Source organism: Passer montanus, unplaced genomic scaffold, assembly GCF_014805655.1.
Source record: "Passer montanus isolate IOZ18808 unplaced genomic scaffold, ASM1480565v1 scaffold160, whole genome shotgun sequence".
Classification (NCBI taxonomy): domain Eukaryota; kingdom Metazoa; phylum Chordata; class Aves; order Passeriformes; family Passeridae; genus Passer; species Passer montanus.
Window position 1 is genome coordinate 411205 of NW_024363161.1, and position 22795 is coordinate 433999.

The 22795-nt window shown below is 53.1% G+C and overlaps 1 protein-coding gene across 1 annotated transcript in view; it reads left to right on the forward strand.

Moving 5' to 3' along the window:
- Positions 1-17465, forward strand: part of UBR4 (ubiquitin protein ligase E3 component n-recognin 4) — an 85069-nt gene extending 67604 nt beyond the window's left edge. The window contains exons 93-108 of the mRNA XM_039703158.1: positions 1083-1170; positions 1556-1683; positions 2096-2203; positions 2750-2869; positions 3545-3735; positions 4030-4203; positions 4685-4784; positions 5598-5816; positions 6096-6209; positions 6711-6853; positions 7106-7231; positions 8160-8354; positions 10628-10852; positions 15378-15468; positions 16274-16436; positions 17064-17465. Of these exons, the coding sequence (XP_039559092.1) occupies positions 1083-1170; positions 1556-1683; positions 2096-2203; positions 2750-2869; positions 3545-3735; positions 4030-4203; positions 4685-4784; positions 5598-5816; positions 6096-6209; positions 6711-6853; positions 7106-7231; positions 8160-8354; positions 10628-10852; positions 15378-15468; positions 16274-16436; positions 17064-17128 (2250 nt within the window). The 3' untranslated portion in view covers positions 17129-17465. The remainder of the gene's footprint in view (positions 1-1082; positions 1171-1555; positions 1684-2095; positions 2204-2749; positions 2870-3544; positions 3736-4029; positions 4204-4684; positions 4785-5597; positions 5817-6095; positions 6210-6710; positions 6854-7105; positions 7232-8159; positions 8355-10627; positions 10853-15377; positions 15469-16273; positions 16437-17063) is intronic.
- The last annotated feature ends 5330 nt before the right edge of the window (positions 17466-22795 follow it).

Below are 22795 nucleotides of genomic sequence, written 5' to 3' on the forward strand. Positions count from 1 at the left end.
GAGGGCAGCAGCTCTGCTGCTGAAAGGCAGAGTTTGCTCAGCATTCCTGTGGATGAGCAGCTTTCATCTGTCTTCCTTTGTGAGCACCTCCTGGAGCCGCAGCTCCCGTTCCCTGGGAGCGACAGGCTCACAAGAAACGCAACCTCAGGCCCCTTTTTGTTTCCCTTGTCTCTCAGTGGCTTTTTTTGTTCATCTGCCGTTTTACCAGGGCCCCTGTGGTGTTAATTGCTGGTCGCCAGCGTGGCCTTTGAGCAGATCTTCCCCCCGGGGCTTTCCCTGTGCTTATGTATTTGCTGTGACATTAAGCACTGCTTATTCCACATTAGGCTTAGCACGATCCCTGACAGGTTTTCTCTTGCAAGGTCTCCTGCTCCCAAATCTGGGATTTTTCTTTTCTGCTTTTTATTCAGACCTATGGATTAAAAATGGAAAGTTTCATGATATGCTGTCAGTATTTCCAGCTGGAAATGCATCTGGAAAAGTGTCCCTTTCTCAGGGTAAAAGCACAGCTTTTTGGCTGTATCAGTGATGTAGTGTCTTACTGAAAGCCCATTAAATTGCCTTTTACTCCCCTTCCATTTGCCATCACTGCAGATTTTATCTGTTTGAAAGCTTTCATCCAATTAGCCTGTCCTTTCCTGGGCTCTGCCTGTTCCCTGTATTTCCCAGGTATGCTGTGCCATACCCTCAGAGGAGAGGTTGCCATGGAAAGCAGGTGTTCCTCTGCCGATGAACCCATTTTCCTTGGCTGCATCTTTCACTGGTGCTAAAGGAAACCTGGAGGAGATGGAAGGAGGAAGAGACTGTTTATCACCAGTCTGTCAATTAATTGGCAATGCCAGGAAAAGCTGGGCAGACCAAGGGATGAGTTACTGATGTTTTTGCAGGTGGCTCTACTGTTGTTTTTAATTCATCTCAGGAAGGGGAGAATGAGGGAGTGAAAGATTTCCCTGTGCTACCATCATCAGGTGGAACAGCATGAGGGAGAGCTGGGGCTGGAGTGTCAGTACACACTGAAACCAGAACCAGGCTTGTGTACAAGTGCCCAGAGACAGAATGAATACAAAGCTCTGCTCTTGCAGGGGGAGCCCATGAGGATCATTTACCGCATGCGGGGGTTACTGGGAGATGCCACGGAGGAATTCATCGAGTCCCTCGACTCCACCACTGGTAATGCATTTGTCTGCTGAAAGCTGGGATTAGATTTGAAATCTGAGGTTTGCTGCAGAGCAATGACATTATTATCCTCACAGCAGTGAGCTTAAAGTTGATTGACGTTGCTTTTGCTGCATTTACCTGCTTCACCTCGAGTGAAGGAGGATTTTTACAGCGCTTTAAAGCTGTGCTTCAGATGTGAGCACTTGCTTGGCATGGGGACCGTTCTGCCCAGCCCTTCTTCATATTCCTGCTCTTAATTCTTTCTGAATTCAATACAACTGAAGTGACTGGAATTGCTGGGAAATGTGTGCTGCTCTGCTCTCCATTTCTGCTTCCACTGCACGAGCGTGTCCTGCTGTGGCTGCTCCTGTCTTCATCACCTGTGTCTGTCCTGCAGATGAGGAGGAGGATGAGGAAGAGGTGTATAAGATGGCAGGGGTGATGGCCCCATGTGGAGGCCTGGAGTGCATGCTCAACAGACTGACTGGCATCAAGGACTTCAAACAGGGCCGGCACCTCTTAACCGTGAGTCTCCCTTTGCCCCCGGGCTCAGAAGTTGTGGGGTGGAAAATTCCACAGACATCTCTGATGTTTAGACAATCTCCCTTGAGCTGGAACAGTTCTTCCCCTCTCCTGTTCTTTCTGGGTAACAATTCCTTACAAAACTTGAAATGTCTAGAACCTGAGGAGTTGGTAAGACCAAATCCTCTCTTGTTGGAGGAATTGTTTTCTTCCTTGGGCATATCTGAAAATCAAAGCTGTGCTAAGATAAACATATATATATATACATACATATATATGTGAAAATCTGGGGTGTACTCTATCCCAGAAGTCTGGAAATCAGGTGTATTATTGTATTGAACTATTGCTTTAGTTTCAGCAAAATCCCCCCTCATTGTGAAGGTCCCACAGAGAATCCCTTTGCTGAATTTTGCAGGTGCTGTTAAAACTCTTCAGTTACTGTGTGAAGGTGAAAATAAACCGGCAGCAGCTGGTCAAGCCAGAGATGAACACTTTGAATGTCATGCTGGGGACTCTCAACTTGGTAAGGACAGCCTCGACTTCCAGAAGTGTTTTGTCCATGGATTCCAGTGAATTTAAGCTACTTCTGACTGCCCTGCTGCCTTGTGACAGCTTGGGAGATGGGAAATCTTGCTGTGCTGGCACTGCAAGTTATCCTTTGGACATTCCTTATCTTTTATGGGTGGGAGTGTGGGGGGCAGTTAAACCAGCTGGTGTTCAGTGCCCCTTCCCACCTCAAACCAGTGACTGCTGCTGTTCCAGTGCCCCTTCCCACCTCAAACCAGTGACTGCTGCTGTTCCAGTGCCCCTTCCCACCTCAAACCAGTGACTGCTGCTGTTCCAGTGCCCCTTCCCACCTCAAACCAGTGACTGCTGCTGTTCCAGTGCCCTTTCCCACCTCAAACCAGTGACTGCTGCTGTTCCAGAGACTGCTCCCACCTCAAATCAGTGACTGCTGCTGTTCCAGTGTCCCTTCCCACCTCAAACAGTGACTGCTGCTGTTCCAGTGCCCCTTCCCACCTCAAACAGTGACTGCTGGTGTTCCCCTGAGCACTCCCATGTCTTGCAGGCTCTGGTGGCTGAGCAGGAGAGCAAGGACAGCGGGGGAGCAGCAGTGGCAGAGCAGGTGCTCAGCATCATGGAGATCATTCTGGATGAATCCAACGCGGAGCCCCTGAGCGAGGACAAGGTGAGTGGCTCCTTTCCCTGGGGTTCAAGGCTTGCACACCCCTGCTCACAGGGATACTGAGCTCCAGGAGCTGGAGGGCAGTGCTGGTGGAGTCTGACCCTTGTTACACTTCTGGCAGGTCTTAGCAGGCCTTGGGGAAGGGCTCGAGGAGGGCCCTGGAACCAAAAGCACTGCAAGGCTGCATCAGGATGAGTCTTGCATGGCTGGGTGAGGGTTGTTAGGCACTGCTTGGATCCCTTCCTGCCTGTGTTGGGCCACGGGCCAGTGAGAGACAAGAAAAGACACAGCTTGGCCTTGTTCTTTGGAGTGTTTTTGTATGTGTTGAAAACATGATTGATTTTCCAGCTAATTGAGAATAAAACTGTATCTCATCTAGACTGAGAACAACAAGAGCTTCTCACTCATCTTTTGAAGCTGTGGGTGAACAGGAATCTGGTGTGCTTTGGGTTGGAATTATTAAACTTTTGGCTGGAAAATGCTTTAACAGCACGTGGAATAAGCCAGGTGTCAGCTAGAGGGGTTGGTGCAGCCATTCCACGAGACCTCTGGGTACAAGACTGAGTTTTATTTTTATCAGGGACTACCCCTTCACAACTGCAGTAGTCCACCAGCTCCCAGAGTGAGAATTTTCTTGTAGATTTATTGAATATAAATCCTGCTGCTCTTCCTTCACAGGGCAACCTCCTCCTCACGGGGGACAAGGACCAGCTGGTGATGCTGCTGGACCAGATCAACAGCACCTTTGTGCGCTCCAACCTGAGCGTGCTGCAGGGGCTGCTGCGCATCATCCCCTACCTGTCCTTCGGGGAGATGGAGAAGATGCAGATCCTGGTGGACCGCTTCAAGCCCTACTGTAACTTTGATAAGTACGTTGGCACAGTGCAGCTAAAGGCACCTGAAATGGGTTCTGCTGACACGTCTCTGCCTTCATTTCCTCATTGGTGTTACTCCAGTCTAATGCCAGGCTTCAGCTTCATTTCCTCTTTCACTTCTAAGCCATTTTTGAAAGAAATATGTGAGCTCTAGCTTGAGAAATAGGTCTTCAGAGAGTATTGTGAGGTGACAAGGGCCTGAGTAGCTTTTCTGAGTCTCTGAGCTGGGGCGGGTACACCATTCAGTGAGAATTACAGGCAGAGTTACCATTTCTTCTCTTTGTTCAGGTATGATGAGGAGCACAGTGGAGATGATAAAGTTTTCCTGGATTGCTTCTGTAAAATAGCAGCAGGAATAAAGAACAACAGCAACGGCCATCAGCTGAAAGATCTCATCCTGCAGAAAGGGATTACACAGAATGCCCTGGATTACATGAAAAAGCACATTCCAAGTGCAAAGAAGTAAGAGTCACTATTTAATGTGTGTGGTTAATGTGTGTGACTGTCCTGTACGTCCTCCTCATCCCATCACCACAATCTCCCAAGAAATCCATGAACAAGTGCCCATTCAGGAGCATTCAGAGCTGTGATGCAGAGGTCTGGTGAGGCAGTGCACGTATAGGAATGAGCTAAAAACCCTGAAATCTTCCCATTTGATACCCATCCAAGCTAATTTCTTGGATATCTCAATCCTTGTGTTTCCTGCCTGTTCCCTCCTGTTGCACAGCAACAGAGTTTTTGCTGTTGGTAGCCAACTCATGAACACAAATCCCCAGGCTCAGAGTTGGCACTGTGGCTGTGCACAGCATGGAAGTGGGAGTGTGACTGTCCCTTCATTAATGAGCTGAGGAGGGACACGGGGGAGGGAGTGTTCCCTGCAGCCTGGAGCCATGCTGCTGTCTGGGACACTCCCCTCAGCTGCTGCCTTTTGTCTTCCACGCAGTTTGGATGCAGACATATGGAAGAGGTTCTTATCTCGACCTGCACTTCCTTTTATCCTGCGCCTGCTCCGAGGCCTCGCGACGCAGCACCCTGCAACACAGGTGAGGCCAGGGCACGTGCCTGCCCTGCCCTGCTCTGGGGCTGCAGCTGAGCAGTAATTCCTCTAAGAGTTGGTTCTACACTGACTTTTGTTGCGTTTTGTTTTGCCATCGTCATCATAGTTGGAACAGCTTTGCTCACAACTTTTCTCTGCCGGAAGGTTTTGGTTCTAGTCTAAAGGGAGTTCTCTTTGAGGGATAAAGCAGGGAGAAAATCCAGTTCTCCTGAGAGAACTTAGCTCTTATAAGAATGTGAATTTCTTATAAGAATTGTTAATTCTCCTGGGTATCTCAAAGTAGACGTAGGTGTGCAAGCTGTTCAGGTATTCCCTGGGCAAGTTCTGCCTTTGCAGAGCATCCTCTGAGTTTTGTGTCACATGACAAGATTGGGAACATGTCTTTGTCTTGATGCCTTGAGCTTCTGCTGGGCAGTTTCAGGCATCATTGGAAAAGTCAGAGATTCTGATTTGAATATTGCCTCCTGCTGTGTGCTGTGAGATTGACACACCAGTGTGAAGAGAAGGTAATTGTTGGTAAGCTCCTCAGGACGTGATTGTTGGTGTTTGAAGGCATCAATACAATGTCTCATCACAAAAGAAATGTTTTATCCAACATCCCCATCTGAGCTGGTAGTGATCAGTAGAGAGGCAAATTGCCCCAGACTTACACACAGTTTTTAGGGCCCAGGAGCATTAAAAAAGGAAGGAGCAGTTGCTGCAGCTCAGTGCTCTGCCCAGCTGTCCTCTGGGATTAGAGGGGACAGTCACTGTCCCGAGTCCCCTTTTCCTGAGCAGTGCTGTGTTCCCACCCCACCAGGTGCTAATAGGAACAGACTCCATCTCCAACCTGCACAAACTGGAGCAGGTGTCGAGTGACGAAGGCATTGGGACGTTGGCAGAGAACCTCCTGGAGGCTCTGAGGGAGCACCCCGAGGTGAACAAGAAGATCGACGCCGCGCGGAAGGAGACGCGCGCTGAGAAGAAGAGGATGGCCATGGCCATGAGGCAGAAGGCCCTGGGCACCCTGGGCATGACGGTAATGGCTGGGGGCTCTGCTCCTTCAGGGGCTTTCCTTCCTGCCCTGCTCAAGCTGCCTCAGCAGGAAGGGTTGTTAGGCACTGCTTGGATCCCTGGTTGTTAGGCACTGAAGGGATTTATTGATGGGTATTGCAGAGCTCCAGCCCGCCCTGGTTTGCCTGGTGCTGCCAGGAGGGAACACAGCTGCTGGGAGATGGGATGAGCATTCCAGTGCCAGTGGTGGGCATGGTGTGGTTTGTCATTCTTTTTAACCTGCTTGAGCTTTTCTCTCTTCCAGACAAATGAGAAGGGCCAGGTGGTGACCAAGACTGCGCTGCTTAAACAGATGGAGGAGCTGATAGAGGAGCCAGGACTGACCTGCTGCATCTGCCGGGAGGGATACAAGTTCCAGGTAGTGGGAGCTAAGAGTTCCAGGTAGTGGGAGCTGAAAGTTCCAGGTAATAGGAGCTGAACGTTCCAGGCAGTGGGAGCTAAAAGTTCCAGGCAGTGGGAGCTAAGAGTTCCAGGTAATGGTGATGGGGGATTGACGTTCCAGGTGAAGGGAGGCACATTTTCAGAGCCCTCTCAGCTCCCAAGGGAATCTGCCAGTATCTGGTTGCACAAGTGCTGGCACTGGAAGATCAGGAACTCTCAGGGTTGTTTCTTGAGATCAGTAATTCCAGAGGTGGCTGGGAAGTGGAAGTGTGTTTTCAGTGAAAGCTGGAAAAACACAGGACCAGTTTAAGTTTGAGGTTGGGACTGGGAGAAGTTCAATTCAATGTGGTGTGGAGAGAGCAGCAGATGTGCCCTGCTGCAGAGCTGGGTGCTTGCTGAGGCAGCTGTGGTGTGGAGAGAGCAGATGTGCCCTGCTGCAGAGCTGGGTGCTTGCTGAGGCAGCTGTGTGTCCTTGCAGCCCACCAAGGTGCTGGGGATTTACACCTTCACCAAGCGCGTGGCGCTCGAGGAGTTTGAGAACAAGCCCCGCAAGCAGCAGGGCTACAGCACCGTGTCCCACTTCAACATCGTGCACTACGACTGCCACCTGGCAGCTGTCAGGTACGTGCTGCCCACAGCCCCACAGCCTGGAGGCCTTTCCAGGTGCTTTGGGATCACCGTGGCACTCGGGCTGGGGGGCTGCGTTGTTGATCTCTTTGCAGGGTTTCTCCATCAGGGTCTGTTTTAACACTGCTCAGGCCTGGACTCTGCCAAGCCCAGCATTGAGAGTTGTGGAATTATCATTCTTGGGATGTTTCCTGAGACAAAAGCTTGCATCCTCCTGACTTGCCTCTTGTCTCTTTCTCTGTGCAGACTCGCTCGGGGCCGCGAGGAGTGGGAGAGTGCAGCCCTGCAAAATGCCAACACCAAGTGCAATGGGCTCCTGCCAGTGTGGGGGCCCCACGTGCCAGAGTCTGCTTTTGCCACGTGCTTGGCACGGTGAGTACAGACAGGTTCTTCCCCAGCTGGTTGCATCTGGGTGAGTCAGATCCTTGCCACACACTCTCCTGAAATCTTGGGATCAGAGGTGGTGCAGCTGAATCTTGGTAAAACGGAGCCATTTCAGGTTCTACCATCAAAAGTGAATCTCCTAAAAAATATGGAGGTGTCTGTTTGTTCCTTGGCTTCATGTAAATAATTTCAGACCCTCCTTAGCCCCCAGTCACAGCTGAAGATGCAGTGTTGATTCATTTGTGGCCCAGTGAGCCCACACTGTACAAAAGAAACCTTCTGATGCCAGTGGATTCCCTGGTGTAGATTTCCAGGCTTCTCTTGGGTGGTACTGAGGTACTTGAGCACCTGTCTGGAGCAGATGGAGATGCTGATGTCAGGATTCTGGTTTACCTTGTGCTGCGTTTGTAATGTCACATTAGAAATTTTGGACCTGACAGGGGGTAGGTGTAGATCAGATATTGGGAAGAAAGTCTTCCCTGTGAAGGGGTGTGCACTGGCACAGGATGCCCAGAGAAGTTATGGATGCCCCATCCCTGGAAGTGTCCAAGGCCAGGTTGGACGGGGCTTGGAATAACCTGGGATAGTGGAAGGTGTCCCTGCCCATGGCAGGCGGTGGAAAATCTTTAATGTCCCTCCCAACCCAAACCATTCTGTGATTCTGTGGAATCAAGAGTGGCAAAATCCTGGAATCATTTCAGCCAGGGAGCTGTATCCCAGGTCCTGGGCATGGGAAAACAGTATTGATGGGTGGACAGATAACTGCAGATGGAATTGGATTTGCCAGAGTGAGCAGAAAGGCTCCCTTTGGGGAGGTGAATCCAAGGTAGCAGAGCTGCCTTTGTGAGTTTCTGTGCCATCCTTGCTGGGCTCTGTGGCAGGAGCAGCTGTGTGAAGGCTCCCTGCTCTCTTGCAGCCACAACACGTACCTGCAGGAGTGCACGGGGCAGAGGGAGCCCACGTACCAGCTCAACGTGCACGACATCAAGCTGCTGTTCCTGCGCTTCGCCATGGAGCAGTCGTTCAGCATCGACACCGGGGGCGGCGGCCGCGAGAGCAACATCCACCTCATCCCCTACATCATCCACACCGTGCTCTATGTGCTCAACACGTCAGTGCCGCCCCTCCCTGCTCCCACAGCCCTGCCTCTGCTGCCTGCACGGGCCAGCAGAGATGGCAAATCACACAAAGTTTTGGGAGGCTTGCACATCCTAAGTGGGTTGTTAAGGATTTGCTTTGTTGGGAGTGAAGCCTGGACATGCCGGATAACAGGGAACCTATTGAGTAAAAGCAATTGGGAATTAGCTTCTCTTTCCATTCTAGATGTAATTATTACCTCTGGGGTGAGCAACGGGGTTATTACATTAAAGAAACTCTGCCAGCTTAATTTTCTCCTGAGCAGGCAGAAGAGACACTGCGATGAAATAATTGTGAAAACTTAACCCTGATACAATTGTATTGAGTGTTCAAATAACACGGGTTTGTTTCCAGATTTGACATCCTGGAGGAGGTTTCAGGTCCACCAGATTTTCCTGATATTTTACATTTTTTTGGGGGTGTTACCATTATTGTTTTTTGCCAGACTGAGGCTATGTGGCCACTTCCATAGGCACCCAGATGCTTTGGAATACATGAGCTGGTTCTGATCCTGCAAAAATGGGCTGCCCATGTATATCCTCTATTTGAGGAGTTAGATATTAGTGAGTAATACTAATTAGATGAGGGTATAAATATTAAAATACACACCAAGGTCACTCCAAATGCAGTGCAGTGAAATCCCTCTCACTTTCCCGCCTGGAACTAATCAAGGTTTTGGCTGTAATACAATTTATCTTTTGTTTTTAATATCTCTCTCCAGATCCCTGTGCTATTGTTTTCCCAGTCCTTTGGGAGACAAATAAATGAAAGTATTTGTTTCATCTTGTTAGGCTGCTGTTGGCACCACAGAGCCCAGAACCCGCTGGGCAGACGTGGAAAAAGGCCTTCTGTACTTCCCAGACAGAATTTTTAATATTAAATGGAGAAAATGAAGAGCTACTACTTGGCTCCCCAGCTGCATCTTTTAGCAGATGAAAAGGTCACACAACCCTGACAGCTTCATCTGCTGGGATGCTGCTTGGTGCCTGACAGGGAGAGTTTATCTCACTTCAGAATCACAGGTCTGACCTGGCTGGCAGCCTCTGCCTGCTGCAGTAGAGCCACAGATGTGGCAAAGTGTGATGCAACTTCCCAAAGTCTCCTGTGACACATGCTTTCCACTCCACTGTCAGTTCTGGGGTGTCAGGACTCCTGGGACACTGGAGCTCTGAGGGAAAGGAGGAAAACGATAAAATATTTATATAAGCTGGCAGTAAAGTGCAGTGTCTTTTGGGTTTGAGTTTGGCCTGTAATTTCCCAGGGGTTACTTTTGCAATAGAGGAATTTTATAAATGGATCCAGGTGTGGCTGCAGGAGCTGCAGTGGCTGTGTGGTGTCCCATGGGAGTTGGCACCACTCCAGTGCCTGGCCTGCCTGTCCTGGCTCCATCTTTTTCTCAAAAAAGGGGAAAAATACCTCTGCAGTGGTGTTACCTTCCACTGGGGCAATGGCAGCTGTTTGGCAAACCTCTAGTGCCACCCACAACTCCAAGGAAAATGTGTTTGCTTCACTGGGAGCAGGTCCTCAACCAGGGGAAAAATTTGGGAAAAGCTGGTAGTGCCCACTGGAAGCAAATCCTTAACCAGGGATGAGTTTGGGGGAAGTTGGTGGTGCCCACTGGGAGCATATCCTTAACCAGGATGAAGTAGGGGCAAAGCTGGTGGTACACTGGGAGCAAATCCTCTTAACCAGGGATGAGTTTGGGGGAAGCTGGTGGTACACTGGGAGCAAATCCTTAACCAGGGATGAGTTTGGGAAAAGGTGGTGGTACCCATTGGGAGCAAATCCTTAACCAGGGATGAGTTTGGGGGAAGTTGCTGGTGTCCACTGGGAGCAAATCCTTAACCAGGGATGAGTTTGGGAGAAGCTGGTGGTGCCCACTGGGAGCATATCCTTAACCAGGATGAAGTAGGGGCAAAGCTGGTGGTACACTGGGAGCAAATCCTCTTAACCAGAGATGAATTTGGGTTAAGCTGGTGGTGCCCACTGGAAGCAAATCGTCAGCCAGGGGAAGAATTTGGGTTAAGCTGGCGGTGCCCACTGGAAACAAATCCTTAACCAGGGATGAATTAGGGGCAAAGCTGGTGGTGCCCACTGGGAGCAAATTGTCAGCCAGGGGGTGAATTAGGGGCAAAGCTGGTGGTGCCCAGCTGGCTGCCTGTGCAGGGGCAGCAGCCCAGGGCTCCTGGGGAGCAGAGCTGAGCCCCTGGAGCTGGAGCAGCCTCTGAGGCTTTCCCTGTGTTGCAGAACCCGGGCGACCTCGCGGGAGGAGAAGAACCTGCAGAGCTTCCTGGAGCAGCCCCGCGAGAAGTGGGTGGAGAGCGCCTTCGAGGTGGACGGGCCCCACTACTACACCGTGCTGGCCCTGCACATCTGTCCCCCGGAGAGGTGGCGGGCCATCCGCGGGGACATCCTGCGGCGCCTCCTCGTCACCTCCCACGCCCGCGTGGTGTCCCCGGGAGGGGCCAGCAGGTCAGTCCCTCCCTGGCTGGGCACGCAGGGACACGGCCCCGCGGGTCACTGGCACAGGCACAGAGCCACTCGTGTCACTGTCACAGGGCCACTCGTGTCACTGGCACAGGGCCACTTGTGTCACTGTCACACTCGTGTCACTGTCACAGGGCCCCTCGTGTCACTATCACAGAGCCATTTGTGTCACTGTCACACCTGCTCGTGTCACTGTTACACTTGCTCGTGTCACTGTCTCAGAACCATTCGTGTCACTGTCACAGAGCCACTCATGTCACTGTCAGAGCCACTCGTGTCACCATCACAGAGCCACTCGTGTCACTGGCACACTTGTGTCACTGTCACAGAGCCACTCATGTCACTGTCACACTTGTGTCACTATCACAGAGCCACTTGTGTCACTGTCACAGGGCCACTCGTGTCACTGTCACACTCGTGTCACTGGCACACTTGTGTCACTGGCACAGAGCCACTCGTGTCACTGTCACACCCACTCGTGTCACTGTCACAGGGCCACTCGTGTCACTGTCACACTTGTGTCACTGTCACAGAGGCACTCTCAGCTGACGGGGAGCGTGTGCAGTTTACACCAGGTGTTAACCCCTCTGAGTAACCTTGGCTCTCAGGGTTGTGGAGCTGCAGAATCCCAGCCTGGCTTGGGTTGAGCTGGGTTGGGAGGGACCCTGAAACACCCCCAGTGCCACCCTCTGCCATGGCAGGGACACAGCCCAGAGCCCAGGGACACCTCCAGAGCTCAGGGACAGCCACCACAGCCCAGGGACAGCCACCACAGCCCAGAGACACCCCCAGAGCTCAGGGATAGCCACCACAGCCCAGGGAGCCCAGGGACAGGCACCACAGCCCAGGGAGCCCAGGGACAGGCACCACAGCCCAGGGAGCCCAGGGACAGGCACCACAGCCCAAGGACACCTCCCACAGCCCAGGGACACCCCTCAGCCCAGGTTGCTCCAAGCCCCATCCAGCCTGGCCCTGAGTGGCTGCAGCTGCCCCCAGGGCTGGTCTGAGCAGCATTTCATTGTGGATGTTCCCTGCAGTGGATCAATGAGCTGATCCATGGAAATGATGCTTTTCCTTCTTCCTCCCCCCCCCAGCACTGAGCCTCGAGCTGGCTCTGAGTTGTGCTCACCTCTGTTTGCCTCCCTGAAGAAGCTCATTCTGGGCCCTTTTGATCAGTGCTCCAGCCTCCCTCAAATAGAAAAATAGAAATAGAAGTGACAGCACTCAGCCACGAGCTGGCTCTGAGCTGTGCCTCACCCCTGTTTGCCTCCCTGAAGAAGCTCGTTCTGGGCCCTTTTGATCAGTGCTCCAGCCTCCCTCAAATAGAAAAATAGAAATAGAAGTGAATGCCATTGCTTTTTAAAAAGAAAAAAATCAATAGCAGCTGTCAGGCACTTGAAGCACAAGAATAAATGGCTGTGCCTGCCTGACAAAGGCACAATATTTCCAGAGAGGGAAAGGGAATTCCAGTTTCTGAAAGGATGATTTGAAATAGCTGTCATAATTAGGAATCAATTCATTATTATTCTAAGTCGCCTTAAAGGGCATTTTTATGCTGATGACATTAATTAGGTGTTTGATAAAGTCATTACATTGTGGTTGCACAAACCCAGCATGAACCAGTGCTCTTGGAAAAGGCAGAGAGCTCTGAAAGGGCTCCTCCACTGATCTCTGTGCTGCTTTCAGGCTCCCCTGGCTCCTGGTTCCTCTTTCCTGCAGCCTCTCTGCATCCTGGGGGCCTGACAGAGCCAGGGCATGTCCTGGAGGCTCAGGGGGTGCAGCTCTTCCCCTGGGCTGCCAGAGCTAAGCCCAGGGTGGGTTTGCTGCTTTTTAAACCCTCCCTGGATGTTCTGTTCCTTCCCCAAGCACAGGTGCTGTAATAAAAGCATATTAGAGCAGGCAGAGCCAGGAACTTCCAGCTAAAGCATCCAATCTCTGGAATTTCAGGGGAACACACTCAGAAATAGTGCTCAGGAATTATGTCAAGGTTTATTCAAGGGCTTTCTTTAATCTCTGCAGACTAAGAGAGCACAAAGCCTCCCTCTGATAAAGCCTCTCAGAAACAGCAATATGGCAGTTCTGATTTCCAAGCTCTGTGCTTATTTATTCTTGTGGAAAATCAGGAAGAGGGCGATGGATGGTGAAAGGCTCTGCAGATAAGTGCCAGTATCTTGAATTTGTAGGCTGAGGGCAGAGAGGAAGCCACTGGCTGTGACACCAGGGTAATGTCTGCATGCAAAGCATTAAAATTAGCATTCCACGTTCAGGGTGTTGTCTGGGAGCAGCTCCATTCCCAGAACACTGAGGGGAAGGCTGGGGACACCCAAGGGCTCACTGCTACCTGTGCATCTCAGCAAGGGACAGGAACCACTGCAGGAACCCCCAGTGCATCTCAGCAAGGGACAGGAACCACTGCAGGAGCCCCAGTGCATCTCAGCAAGGGACAGGAACCACTGCAGGAACCCCCAGTGCATCTCAGCAAGGGACAGGAACCACTGCAGGGACCCCAGTGCATCTCAGCAAGGGACAGGAACCACTGCAGGGACCCCAGAGCATCTCACAAAGGGACAGGAACCACTGCAGGGACCCCAGAGTATCTCACAAAGGAACAGGAACCACTGCAGGAACCCCCAGTGCATCTCACAAAGGGACAGGAACCACTGCAGGGACCCCAGAGTATCTCAGCAAGGGACAGGAGTCACTGCAGGAACCCCAGAGTATCTTAAAAAGGGACAGGAGTCACTGCAGGGACCCCAGTGCTTCTCCAAAAAGCTGAGGATCTGCTCATGGTCTGAAACCTCCTGTAAATCCTGGGAGGGGGCAGGAGGGCTCTGCATTCCCTCATCCCAAGGCATCAAACCCCACACATTCCCTGCCCCATGGGGAGGTGCCCATCCAGCTCCTCAGCTGGGCCAGCCAGGGTCACACAGATTTGGGGAGAATTGAGCCAAAAAGGGCTTCTGGCTCTGCCAGGAGTGGTGGTACCACAGGTACCAGGGGGAGATGCTCAGCACCTCCCTTGTTTTGGAAACACTTCCTATTTAAACCCAAAGACTAAATTCCCAGAATGGATCCCAGTTCTGGGTTTTTGTAAATTTACAGATCCCAAAGAACTGAATCAAGTGCTCATTGTTACTGAACCACAAATTCTGGCTGAAAAAAATCCTGTAGATGTTTTTCAGCATAGCTTTCATGTGGAATTTGGGAGGAAAAGACCATTTTGATTGTTTTCCCTTTGCTCTGCACTGTGACCTTTCTAAAACCCTGCAGAGGGAAGCAAGGCTTCCCCAGTGTCTGTGCCTTGGTGCTGGCACTCCCTGCCAGCTGCAGGAGGGAAACCAGCAGCTCCTGCATGGAGCAGCTGCTCCAGAAGGTAACTACCAGCCCCAACCCACAAGGGCCTTTTAGTTTTCAATTAAAGGAGCAGACTGCAATTAGATCAAACCCATTCACATGAAAGGAAAAGTCTGTCTTGCAGTATTTGGGAGGCCAGAATTAGCCTCGCTCTGAGTTGCTCTTCATCCCGTGGAAATTTAGTCACCTTTACTAATTGGTTTTCCTTTAAATAATTAAGCTGAGCTGCCCGAGCAGGCTGCCACCTACTAAGATGTCTGTTTTAAGGGCACAGACACACACAAATGGAGCCTTTTCATAAGAGCAGCAAAATGTTCATTTTTCCCCCAGAAAACCCCAGTTGCAGCTGGGAGCCCCTGTTGGGTTGCTGACTCACAGCAGCAGCTGAGCTGCTCCTGGGTGCATAAAAAGTGGATTTTTGTTTTTCCAAAGCTCTGGAGTGTTGAGCAGGAAGCAGCACATGATGGGGCAGATGTACCTGAGGAGCACGGGCACAAAAATTCCAAACCCATGAGAGCTGCTGGCAGGAGGTTCCTCCTTGCCAGAACCTGTTTGTGATTAATCCTGCAGACTTTGGGAGCTGCTGCCCCAGCACCTTTTAGGGCATTCCTACTGCTCCAAACCCAGGTGCTGGATTTCCAGAAGTCCTTTCCTGGCACGAGAATAACCAAGGATATATTAAATGGAAATTCCTCCATTTCTTCAAGGACAAGAGATTTCCCCCAGAGTCTTGCAGAAATGTTTTTTATGAGTTAGAAGCACAAAGCTGTTCTGTCATTGATACCCCCTGGATTTGGTCATTCCTGCAGCAATCTGCTGTTCTCCAGCACTGAACACACAAACTAGGGCTGTACACTGTTTTTTCCCACTCTGCTGTTGATCTCCTGTGTAGCCTTAGCCCTGCAGTTCCCTCTGTGGTTTCCTTCCACAGAAGAAGGTTTCACTGGCAGAGCTGCCCTGGTCACTCAGCACAGCTGGAGCAGAGGGGCTGCCAGGGAGTCCCAGGTGCCCAATGTTCCCTGGGCAGGCTCACCCAGAGCCATCCCTGCGTGTCACTGCAGGGCTCTGGCTGCTGCAGCTGCCATGCTGTCCATAGGTGGGTTAGCACAGGCCCAGAGCCCAGCATGAAGGTTCACTGCAGGCTTTTCTCCCCCAGACTGGCAGACAAGGCAGTGAAGGAATACGCCACGTACCGCTCGGGGCTGCTCTTCTGGGCCCTCGTGGACCTCATCTACAACATGTTCAAGGTAAGCAGAGCACTGCAGGTCCTCTGCAGCACCTCCAGATCAGCTCCACCTCAGCTTTCTTACCTGAGCCATTCCATGAGCTTGAAATAGAAATGAAAATTTGAAACCCCTTTCTCCAGTGTCCTTGGAAATGAAACTTCACAGAATCCCAGGGTGGTTTGGGTGGGAAGGGACCTTAAAGCTCATCCCATTCCACCCCTGCCGTGGCAGGGACACCTTCCACTGTCCCAGGCTGCTCCCAGCCCTGTCCAGCCTGGCCTTGGGCACTGCCAGGGATCCAGGGGCAGCCACAGCTGCTCTGGGCACCCTGTGCCAGGGCTGCCCACCCTCACAGGGAAGGATTTCTTCCTTCTTTTTCCTTCTGCACCTGTAAAAGCAGAAAGGCCACAAGAAGCTGCCTGTGCTCATTGCACCCCTTGCAGTTCAGTAGCTGCAGAATTGAGAGATTTCTCCAGTTGGCAGCACTCCTGTATTGTGTGTTTGCTTACTTTTCCTGTTCATTGTTCATGGAAGGAAGGACATTCCAGGCCAGGGAAATGGTTGGGTGAGGAAGGAACCAGGGGCAGAAAGAAACCTGCAGCTTCCACAGAGGGTTCAGTGCTCAGGGTGAGAAAATGCCTGGGCCCTTGTTTCATTCTGCAAAAAAAGATCATGAAGCTACAGTCGGGGAATTTCTTTGTTGGTTTGCAAGAGGCAGGGATGGAAATCCAGGAGCAATGGGAGAAGGCACCAGGGCTTGCAGAAACTTTTTTTTTAAATTAAATCATTCTTTTTGGCCTGATTTGGTGTGTTTGCCCCCTGTCAGAAGGTGCCTACCAGTAACACAGAGGGAGGCTGGTCCTTCTCTCTGGCTGAGTTCATCCGACACAACGACATGCCAATCCACGAGGCTGCAGACAAGGCCCTGAAAACCTTCCAGGAGGAATTCATGCCAGTGGAAACGTTTTCTGAGTTTCTGGATGTGGCTGGTGAGTGTTTGCTTGCCCTTTTATAGGCTGCCTTGTGCAGCTGGTGGCTGGAGCCAGCAGCATTCCTGACACTGCTGCAGCTCTGGGGAGGGGACAGGGAGAAGAGGGATCAGCACTGCCCAGGCATGGCCTGGGCTGTCCCCAGACTGCTGGGACACACACCTGAGCAGCCCCAGCAGGAAAACCTCCCCCTGCCCTGTTAAACATCTGTAGGCTGGGTTGGGGGTCTGTGGTTGGAGGCTGTGAGCAGCAGGTGGGTGCAGCCAGAGTTGCTCGCCAAAGATTTTGGTACCTCCAGGAGTCAGGAGGTGCTGAAAACCTGCAGGGAAGCTGGAACTGCTCTTTCCTCTCAAAATCTGTGCCCCAGGCCTGTCTCTCACTGCCCAACACAGGGAGCAGAGCTGGGTCCCTGGAGCTGCCCAGGAGCAGCTCCATATGGATTTAGTGTTTGATTAAATTCACATTTCAGTCCCTCCTGCACATGCCCCCAGCAGGGTTTGCCCTGCTCCTGTCCAGCCCTAAAATAACCCTGCAGCTGTCAGTAGCTCACACATGGCCCAGCACAAATCCCTCCTGGGCAGGACAAACAGAGGCTGATTCTTCTCTCTTGCCTTCTTCTGTTCCAAGGACTCTTGTCAGAAATCAATGATCCCGACAGCTTCCTCAAGGATCTCCTGAACTCCATCCCCTGAGCCGCCAGCACGGAGCAGCTTTGGGCAGAGCCTCCACTGCTTGCCTTCCACCCTCTGTGTCCCTCCTCGTGCAGTCTGTCCCTTTCCCAAGGAGTGCTGCAGTTTTTTGTTGGAATATTTTTGTTTTGTTTCCCTTTTTTTTATTTTCTACAATTTTTCTTCATGGAGTGATTTGGAATTTAGATTTGTTTTATCTTGTGTTTCAGCGCTTCTATCTGTAAAGCCTTGTGCATTCAAGCTGTTTGAAAGAACTTGTACAGAGAGGAATCCAAACCAGTAAATCTTAATGCTTTAGTGTGCACCTCTTTGAAGTTAAATAAACCGAACAAATGGGTAAGCTGGGCTTGACTAGTGCTTGAGCCAGGCAGGAGCCTGAGTGCCACGGTGATCCTCACATTTTCCTGCAGAGCTGCTGCTCTGTCCAGCCCTGGGCCTGCTCAGGGAGCCCCAGGGAGCAGGAGACTCCCAGAGGGAGCAGCTGGGCACTCCCTGTGTGGGGCTGGAGCCTCGGGGGCTCTGAAGGACAGCACCCTTCCCTTCCCTTCCCTTCCCTTCCCTTCCCTTCCCTTCCCTTCCCTTTGCCTCCCCTCCCCTCACCAGGTGCAGCAGCAGCTCTGTGTCCCCTCCATGGAGTGTCCAGGGTCTGTCCTGGCTCCCTCCCAGGCTGGATCCAAAGCTGGCCCCTCTCTGGGGCTGCTCCCATCCCTGTCCCCTCTCTGGGAACCCTTCAGCTCCAGCCAGGGCAGCCCCAGGGCCCTGCACAGCCCCAGACCCTGCTCTGAGCCCCCCCAGGCCCTGCACAGCCCCCCAGGCCCTGCACAGCCCTGCCTGCCCTGCTCCCCCCTGTGCAGCTCCTGCCTCACCTGGCTCAGTTCTGCTGACACCTGGTGAGGCTGGAATCCAGTAAAGCTTTCCCTGGCTTCCTCGTCTCTGTTTGAACTTGAATTTCCTAGCACAGTCCCAGCCCAGGAATAACAATAACAATAATAATAATAATTTCAGAGGCTGAATAACTCACCGGCCCCTTTGGTGCCTGCTGTTAGTGCTGGGATTGGCAATTAGCAGAGGGGTGAAGCTGCAGTGTTTTTGTTCTCACCTCGGCGGGGCTGATGTCACCCCTGGCAGCTGCAGCTGCAGCTCAGGAGGGAGCTGGGCAGGGACTGCCCGGGGGCTTTCCTTGGTGTCCCAGCAGGGCAGGGCTGTGCTGGTGCCTCTGCTGGCCCTGGGGAGTGCAGGAGGGGCTCTGTGGAGCAGCAACCCTGCACCTCTGCTGCCCTGGAACCACCTCAGAGAGCAAGCACAGCTCAGTGGGAGCCCTGCAGAGTCAGGGCCAGCAGAACCCTCTGCAAACTGCAGCTGGGCTGCTCAGGGTGGCTGCAGAGTCACTGGGGGCAGCCTGGGCACTGCCAGCCCCCCCAGAGCTGCTCAGGGTGGCTGCAGAGTCACTGGGGGCAGCCTGGGCACTGCCAGCCCCCCTGTGCTGGGAGCAGCTCCCCAGAGCCTGGGGGGTGCCTGTGCTGCCAAAGGCTCCCAGCACAGTCAGGACTGTCCCCCCCCTGCTCTGCCTTTGGCATTTGTGGAACAGGAGTGGGGAAGGTGTGGGAGCTGGCAGGAGCCCCAGGCTGCCTTCCTGCCCTGCTCAGGGCTTTTCCTGCAGCCACAGCCTCGGGTGCCCCCAGCCCTGCCCAGCTCTGCCAGCCTGCCCAGGGGGCTCGCTTCCCCTGGCAGGACCTGCAGCTCTCCCAGCCAGGGAGCCCCAGCACAGCTCGGGGACATCCTGGTGTGCTCCACTTGTGCTGCCACAGATGTTCTGTAGAACCAGATCCAGGAGCTGCTGGAGCTCCCAGCAGGAGCCCCCTGGGCTCCCACCCTCAGCTGGGCCAGCAGAACCCCGGAGCTGCCAGGAGCACAGGGTGGTCACTGCCAGCCTTGTGGCACTGAGGAGCTGCCGTCTCGGAGGGAGGTCTGACACTGTCCTTGCAAGAGCCCAGAGCTGTCCTGGGTGCTCTGCAGAGGCCCAGAGATGGAGTTTGGAAAACAAAGGTGGTGCGAGCAGTGCTCCCTGCCCGGGCTGTGGTTTAGGGACAAGCAGAGCTGAACAGAAGGTGGGAACATCCTGACAGTGCTTGGGAGCAGACAGGCCTGGGAGGGACTGAGGGTGACAATAACGACCCCAGCAGAGGTGGAGAGGGACGAGATCAAAAGGGAAATGTTTTGGAAAGTTTCAGCTGGTCCAGGCCACACAGAGAGGCTCCAACAATCTCAGTGCTGCAGAGGCAAAGAGCTCCAGGCTCCAAAATCCCCTGGACTGGGGCTGGGAGGCCAGCAAAGACTTGGGGGGGGTTGTTACTTAAATTAGGAATGAGAAGGCTGAGGGAAGATGCCTCAAAATGGACAAGATTACTCAAAGTGATGAGCTGAACTATGAGCTGAACAACAGAGAGTCAACCCCCTCTCCAAAAAAATTAATTTATTTGCCAAAGACATTCTTTGGGGGAAAGAAGTCCTTTGTGATGCAGGAGAGGCTGGATGAGCTGTGGGATTGCTTTGAACCTGACTGTGGGCAGGAGCTCCCCGAATTTCTGCCATCCCTGCACTGGGTTGGGCTCCAGGATTTAATTAACGTGGGGATTAATTAAATCTGGGGAGAGCAGGGACCTGCTGCCCTCCCACCTGCTGCAGGTGACAGAACCCTGACCTCCCCTGGGTATTCTGTGATGTTTTCCTTGTCCTGCTGCCTCCTCCCCCTGTCATTCCCTTTTCCAGCTCCCCTGGAAGTGCAGCTCAGCCGAGGGCCCTCCCTGCCCCTCTCTGCTCTGCCCCCAGCTCCCAGCCCAGCTCCTGTTTGTCTCTCTCTGCAATTCCCCAGAAATGGTTTCAGTTTTCAAACAAGCAGGGCAGGAGCTGCTGCCCATAAACACAGAGAGCTGCAATGTTCCAGTGCCACAAAAGACTCCCTGGACTTTTTCCAGTGGAGGAAAAGGGATTTTCCTCCCTGGACGTGTCTGTGGCACCTTCCAGGACACGGCAAGACCGTGGTGGAGCCTTGAGGGATGTGATGGGGACATCTTGGGGCTGCATCCCCCAGACCTGGATGGAATCCCACATTTTCCTCAGGTTCTGCAGGAATGATGGGCTGGCCATGCTGCAGGAGCCTGCAGGGCCTGGAGGGACACAGGAAATCCTGCAGGGCAGATCCTGCAGGGTAAATCCTGCAGGGCAGATCCTGCAGGGTAAATCCTGCAGGGCAGATCCTGCAGGGTAAATCCTGCAGGGCAGATCCTGCAGGGTAAATCCTGCAGGGCAGATCCTGCAGGACAAATAATCCTGCAGGGTAAATCCTGCAGGGTAGATCCTGCAGGGCAGATTCTGCAGGGCAGATCCTGCAGGGTAAATCCTGCAGGGCAGATCCTGCAGGGCAAATCCTGCAGGGCAGATCCTGCAGGGCAAATCCTGCAGGACAAATCCTGCAGGGCAGATCCTGCAGGGCAGATCCTGCAGGGCAGATCCTGCAGGGTAAATCCTGCAGGGCAGATCCTGCAGGGCTCCCTCCTGGCCTCTGGGCCAGCTCAGGGCTGGCTCCTGCTCAGCTCCCAGCCCAGGAGGGCAGTGAGGGACAGACACGAGCACAAAGCCACCAAGTCCAGGCTCCCAGATTCACTCCTGGTGTGACAGGCAGGGTTGGAGCTGCTCTGGGGAGAGGCCACCCTGAGCCCCAGGAGGCCCCCAAAACACCCCAGAGACCTCCCAGGGTCTGGGTGCTTTGGAGGGAGCCACCCCTGGGTCACGTTTCTGTTCCCTGGTAAGAAAATCAGGATTGGCCTTGGCTGGTTTGCTGCACGGCCACGTTCCCATCCAGGTGGGGATGAGTCACAGCTCATGTGTGAGGCATCGAGGATCCAGGGCAAAACAAGCTCTGAGCTCACCAGGAGGGCTGGAAAAGGGTCTTGGGTGCATTGGGGACAAAATCACGTCAGGGATGTCACCCCCAGCACTCCCAGTTGGTGGGAAAAGCCAGGGGCAGCCACCTGAACCTCCAGGAATTGTGACTCCCTTGTTTCCAGGAGGGGAAAAATAATGATTAAATCCCTATTTGCAGACTTTTTTTTCAGGATTGATCCCAGCCCTTCCATCAGCAGCTGGGGAGGAACCAGCTCCAGCCCTTTATCCAAACCCTGGGATCAGCAGGGATCCCACTCCTCTCCCAAAAGGAATGTGTCAGCAGGAGAAGAGGCTTTGGGGAAAATTCTCAATCAAATGGTGCAAAGGACGTGTGGAGGGGAAGCCCCTGTGCTGTGTTTAACCCCAGGCAGGTTGGGGACCTTCATTGCCCCCAAAAGGCTCCATCCCAGGATGGGGAGGTTCTGGGGTGTGTGAGGAGACCTGGATGTGCCTCTGGGAAGATTTTATTTTCCTGGTGCTTGTTAAGCCTTTCTTGAGCAGGATCCTCCCATGCTCAGCGCTGTTCCTGCAGGTCCCAGACTGGAGTGGGAATTGCAGCCTCCCTCCTGTCCCACAGGGATTTTCTCCCTCACCCCACTGTTGCCACAGAGCCAGGAGGGCTCAGACACGTTCCTGCTCCCTGATCCTCACACTTGGATGCTGCAGAGCTCTCCTGCCCCTGGGAGCATCAGGACCTCCAGCGGATTTCCTGCTCCAAAAATCAGAGTTTTCTTCTGGAAAGGAGCCCCCACCCTGGCACTCCTCAGCCTGACTCAGCCTTTCCCTTCCCTTGGGAAACTCAAACCCTCTGTGGGTGAATCATGGGGCTGTGGGAGAACCCAGTCAAGGCTGGTGCAGCCCTCCAGGCCCTGGGGATCCACAGATGTCCCTGGAGCTGCAGGAGAGGGGAATGGTGAGAGAGCCCAGCTCTGCCTCTCCTGGGGCTGCTGCCATCACCCCCAGCCTGCCCCACAGGGGCAATTTGTTGGAATTGTTTTGCCCCTGGAGAAGCAGGATAACACTTCCCTACAGCCTTCCTCCTGTGTGTGATACAAAACAGGGCAAATATTAAGTAGAAATTGGGAAAATTCAGGTGTTTGTGGTTTAAGTTCAGCTTTGACATATGGAGAGAGGCTGAGCTTTGAAAAGAAATGAATATCAAGAGCAGCATGTTTAGTCTTGGCTGCTCTTGCCAGGGATGCTGGGTCTGACACCTTTCCCATCTTTCCCACCTTTCCCAGCCGTGGGAGCTGCAAGGGCTGCAGGAGGGACAAAGGAGATGTTGGAATTTGGGGGAGGGCAGGGCAGCCAGGGACACCCTCTCATTAAAGAGCTCTCGGGCTCGAGTTCCTCAGAGGGAGAGATCCCTGCCCTGATGATGATAACCCGATAATTACTGTTATTAATGATGATCCCGCTGGTCCTTTCCCAAGTGTTGTGCCAGCAGCTCCTCAGCCACGCTCAGCGTGGCCTGGGCAGAGCCGGGGCTGTCCCAGCCCGAGGTGGAGACTGGGATGGGAAAGGGCTCAGGGGACCCTGGAACCCCGTGCCCACCCTGCGTGTCCCGGGCTGGACGAGGCCACCCCAGCCCCGTGCCCGTGTTTGGGACACCCCGGGCCCCCCTCGGGGCTCCATCCCCGCAGCTTCTCCCGGCCGCTGTTTAATCCCATTTAATGAGCACACGCTGTAAACCCAGCAGCATCCTGTAATTATTCCAAACGTCTG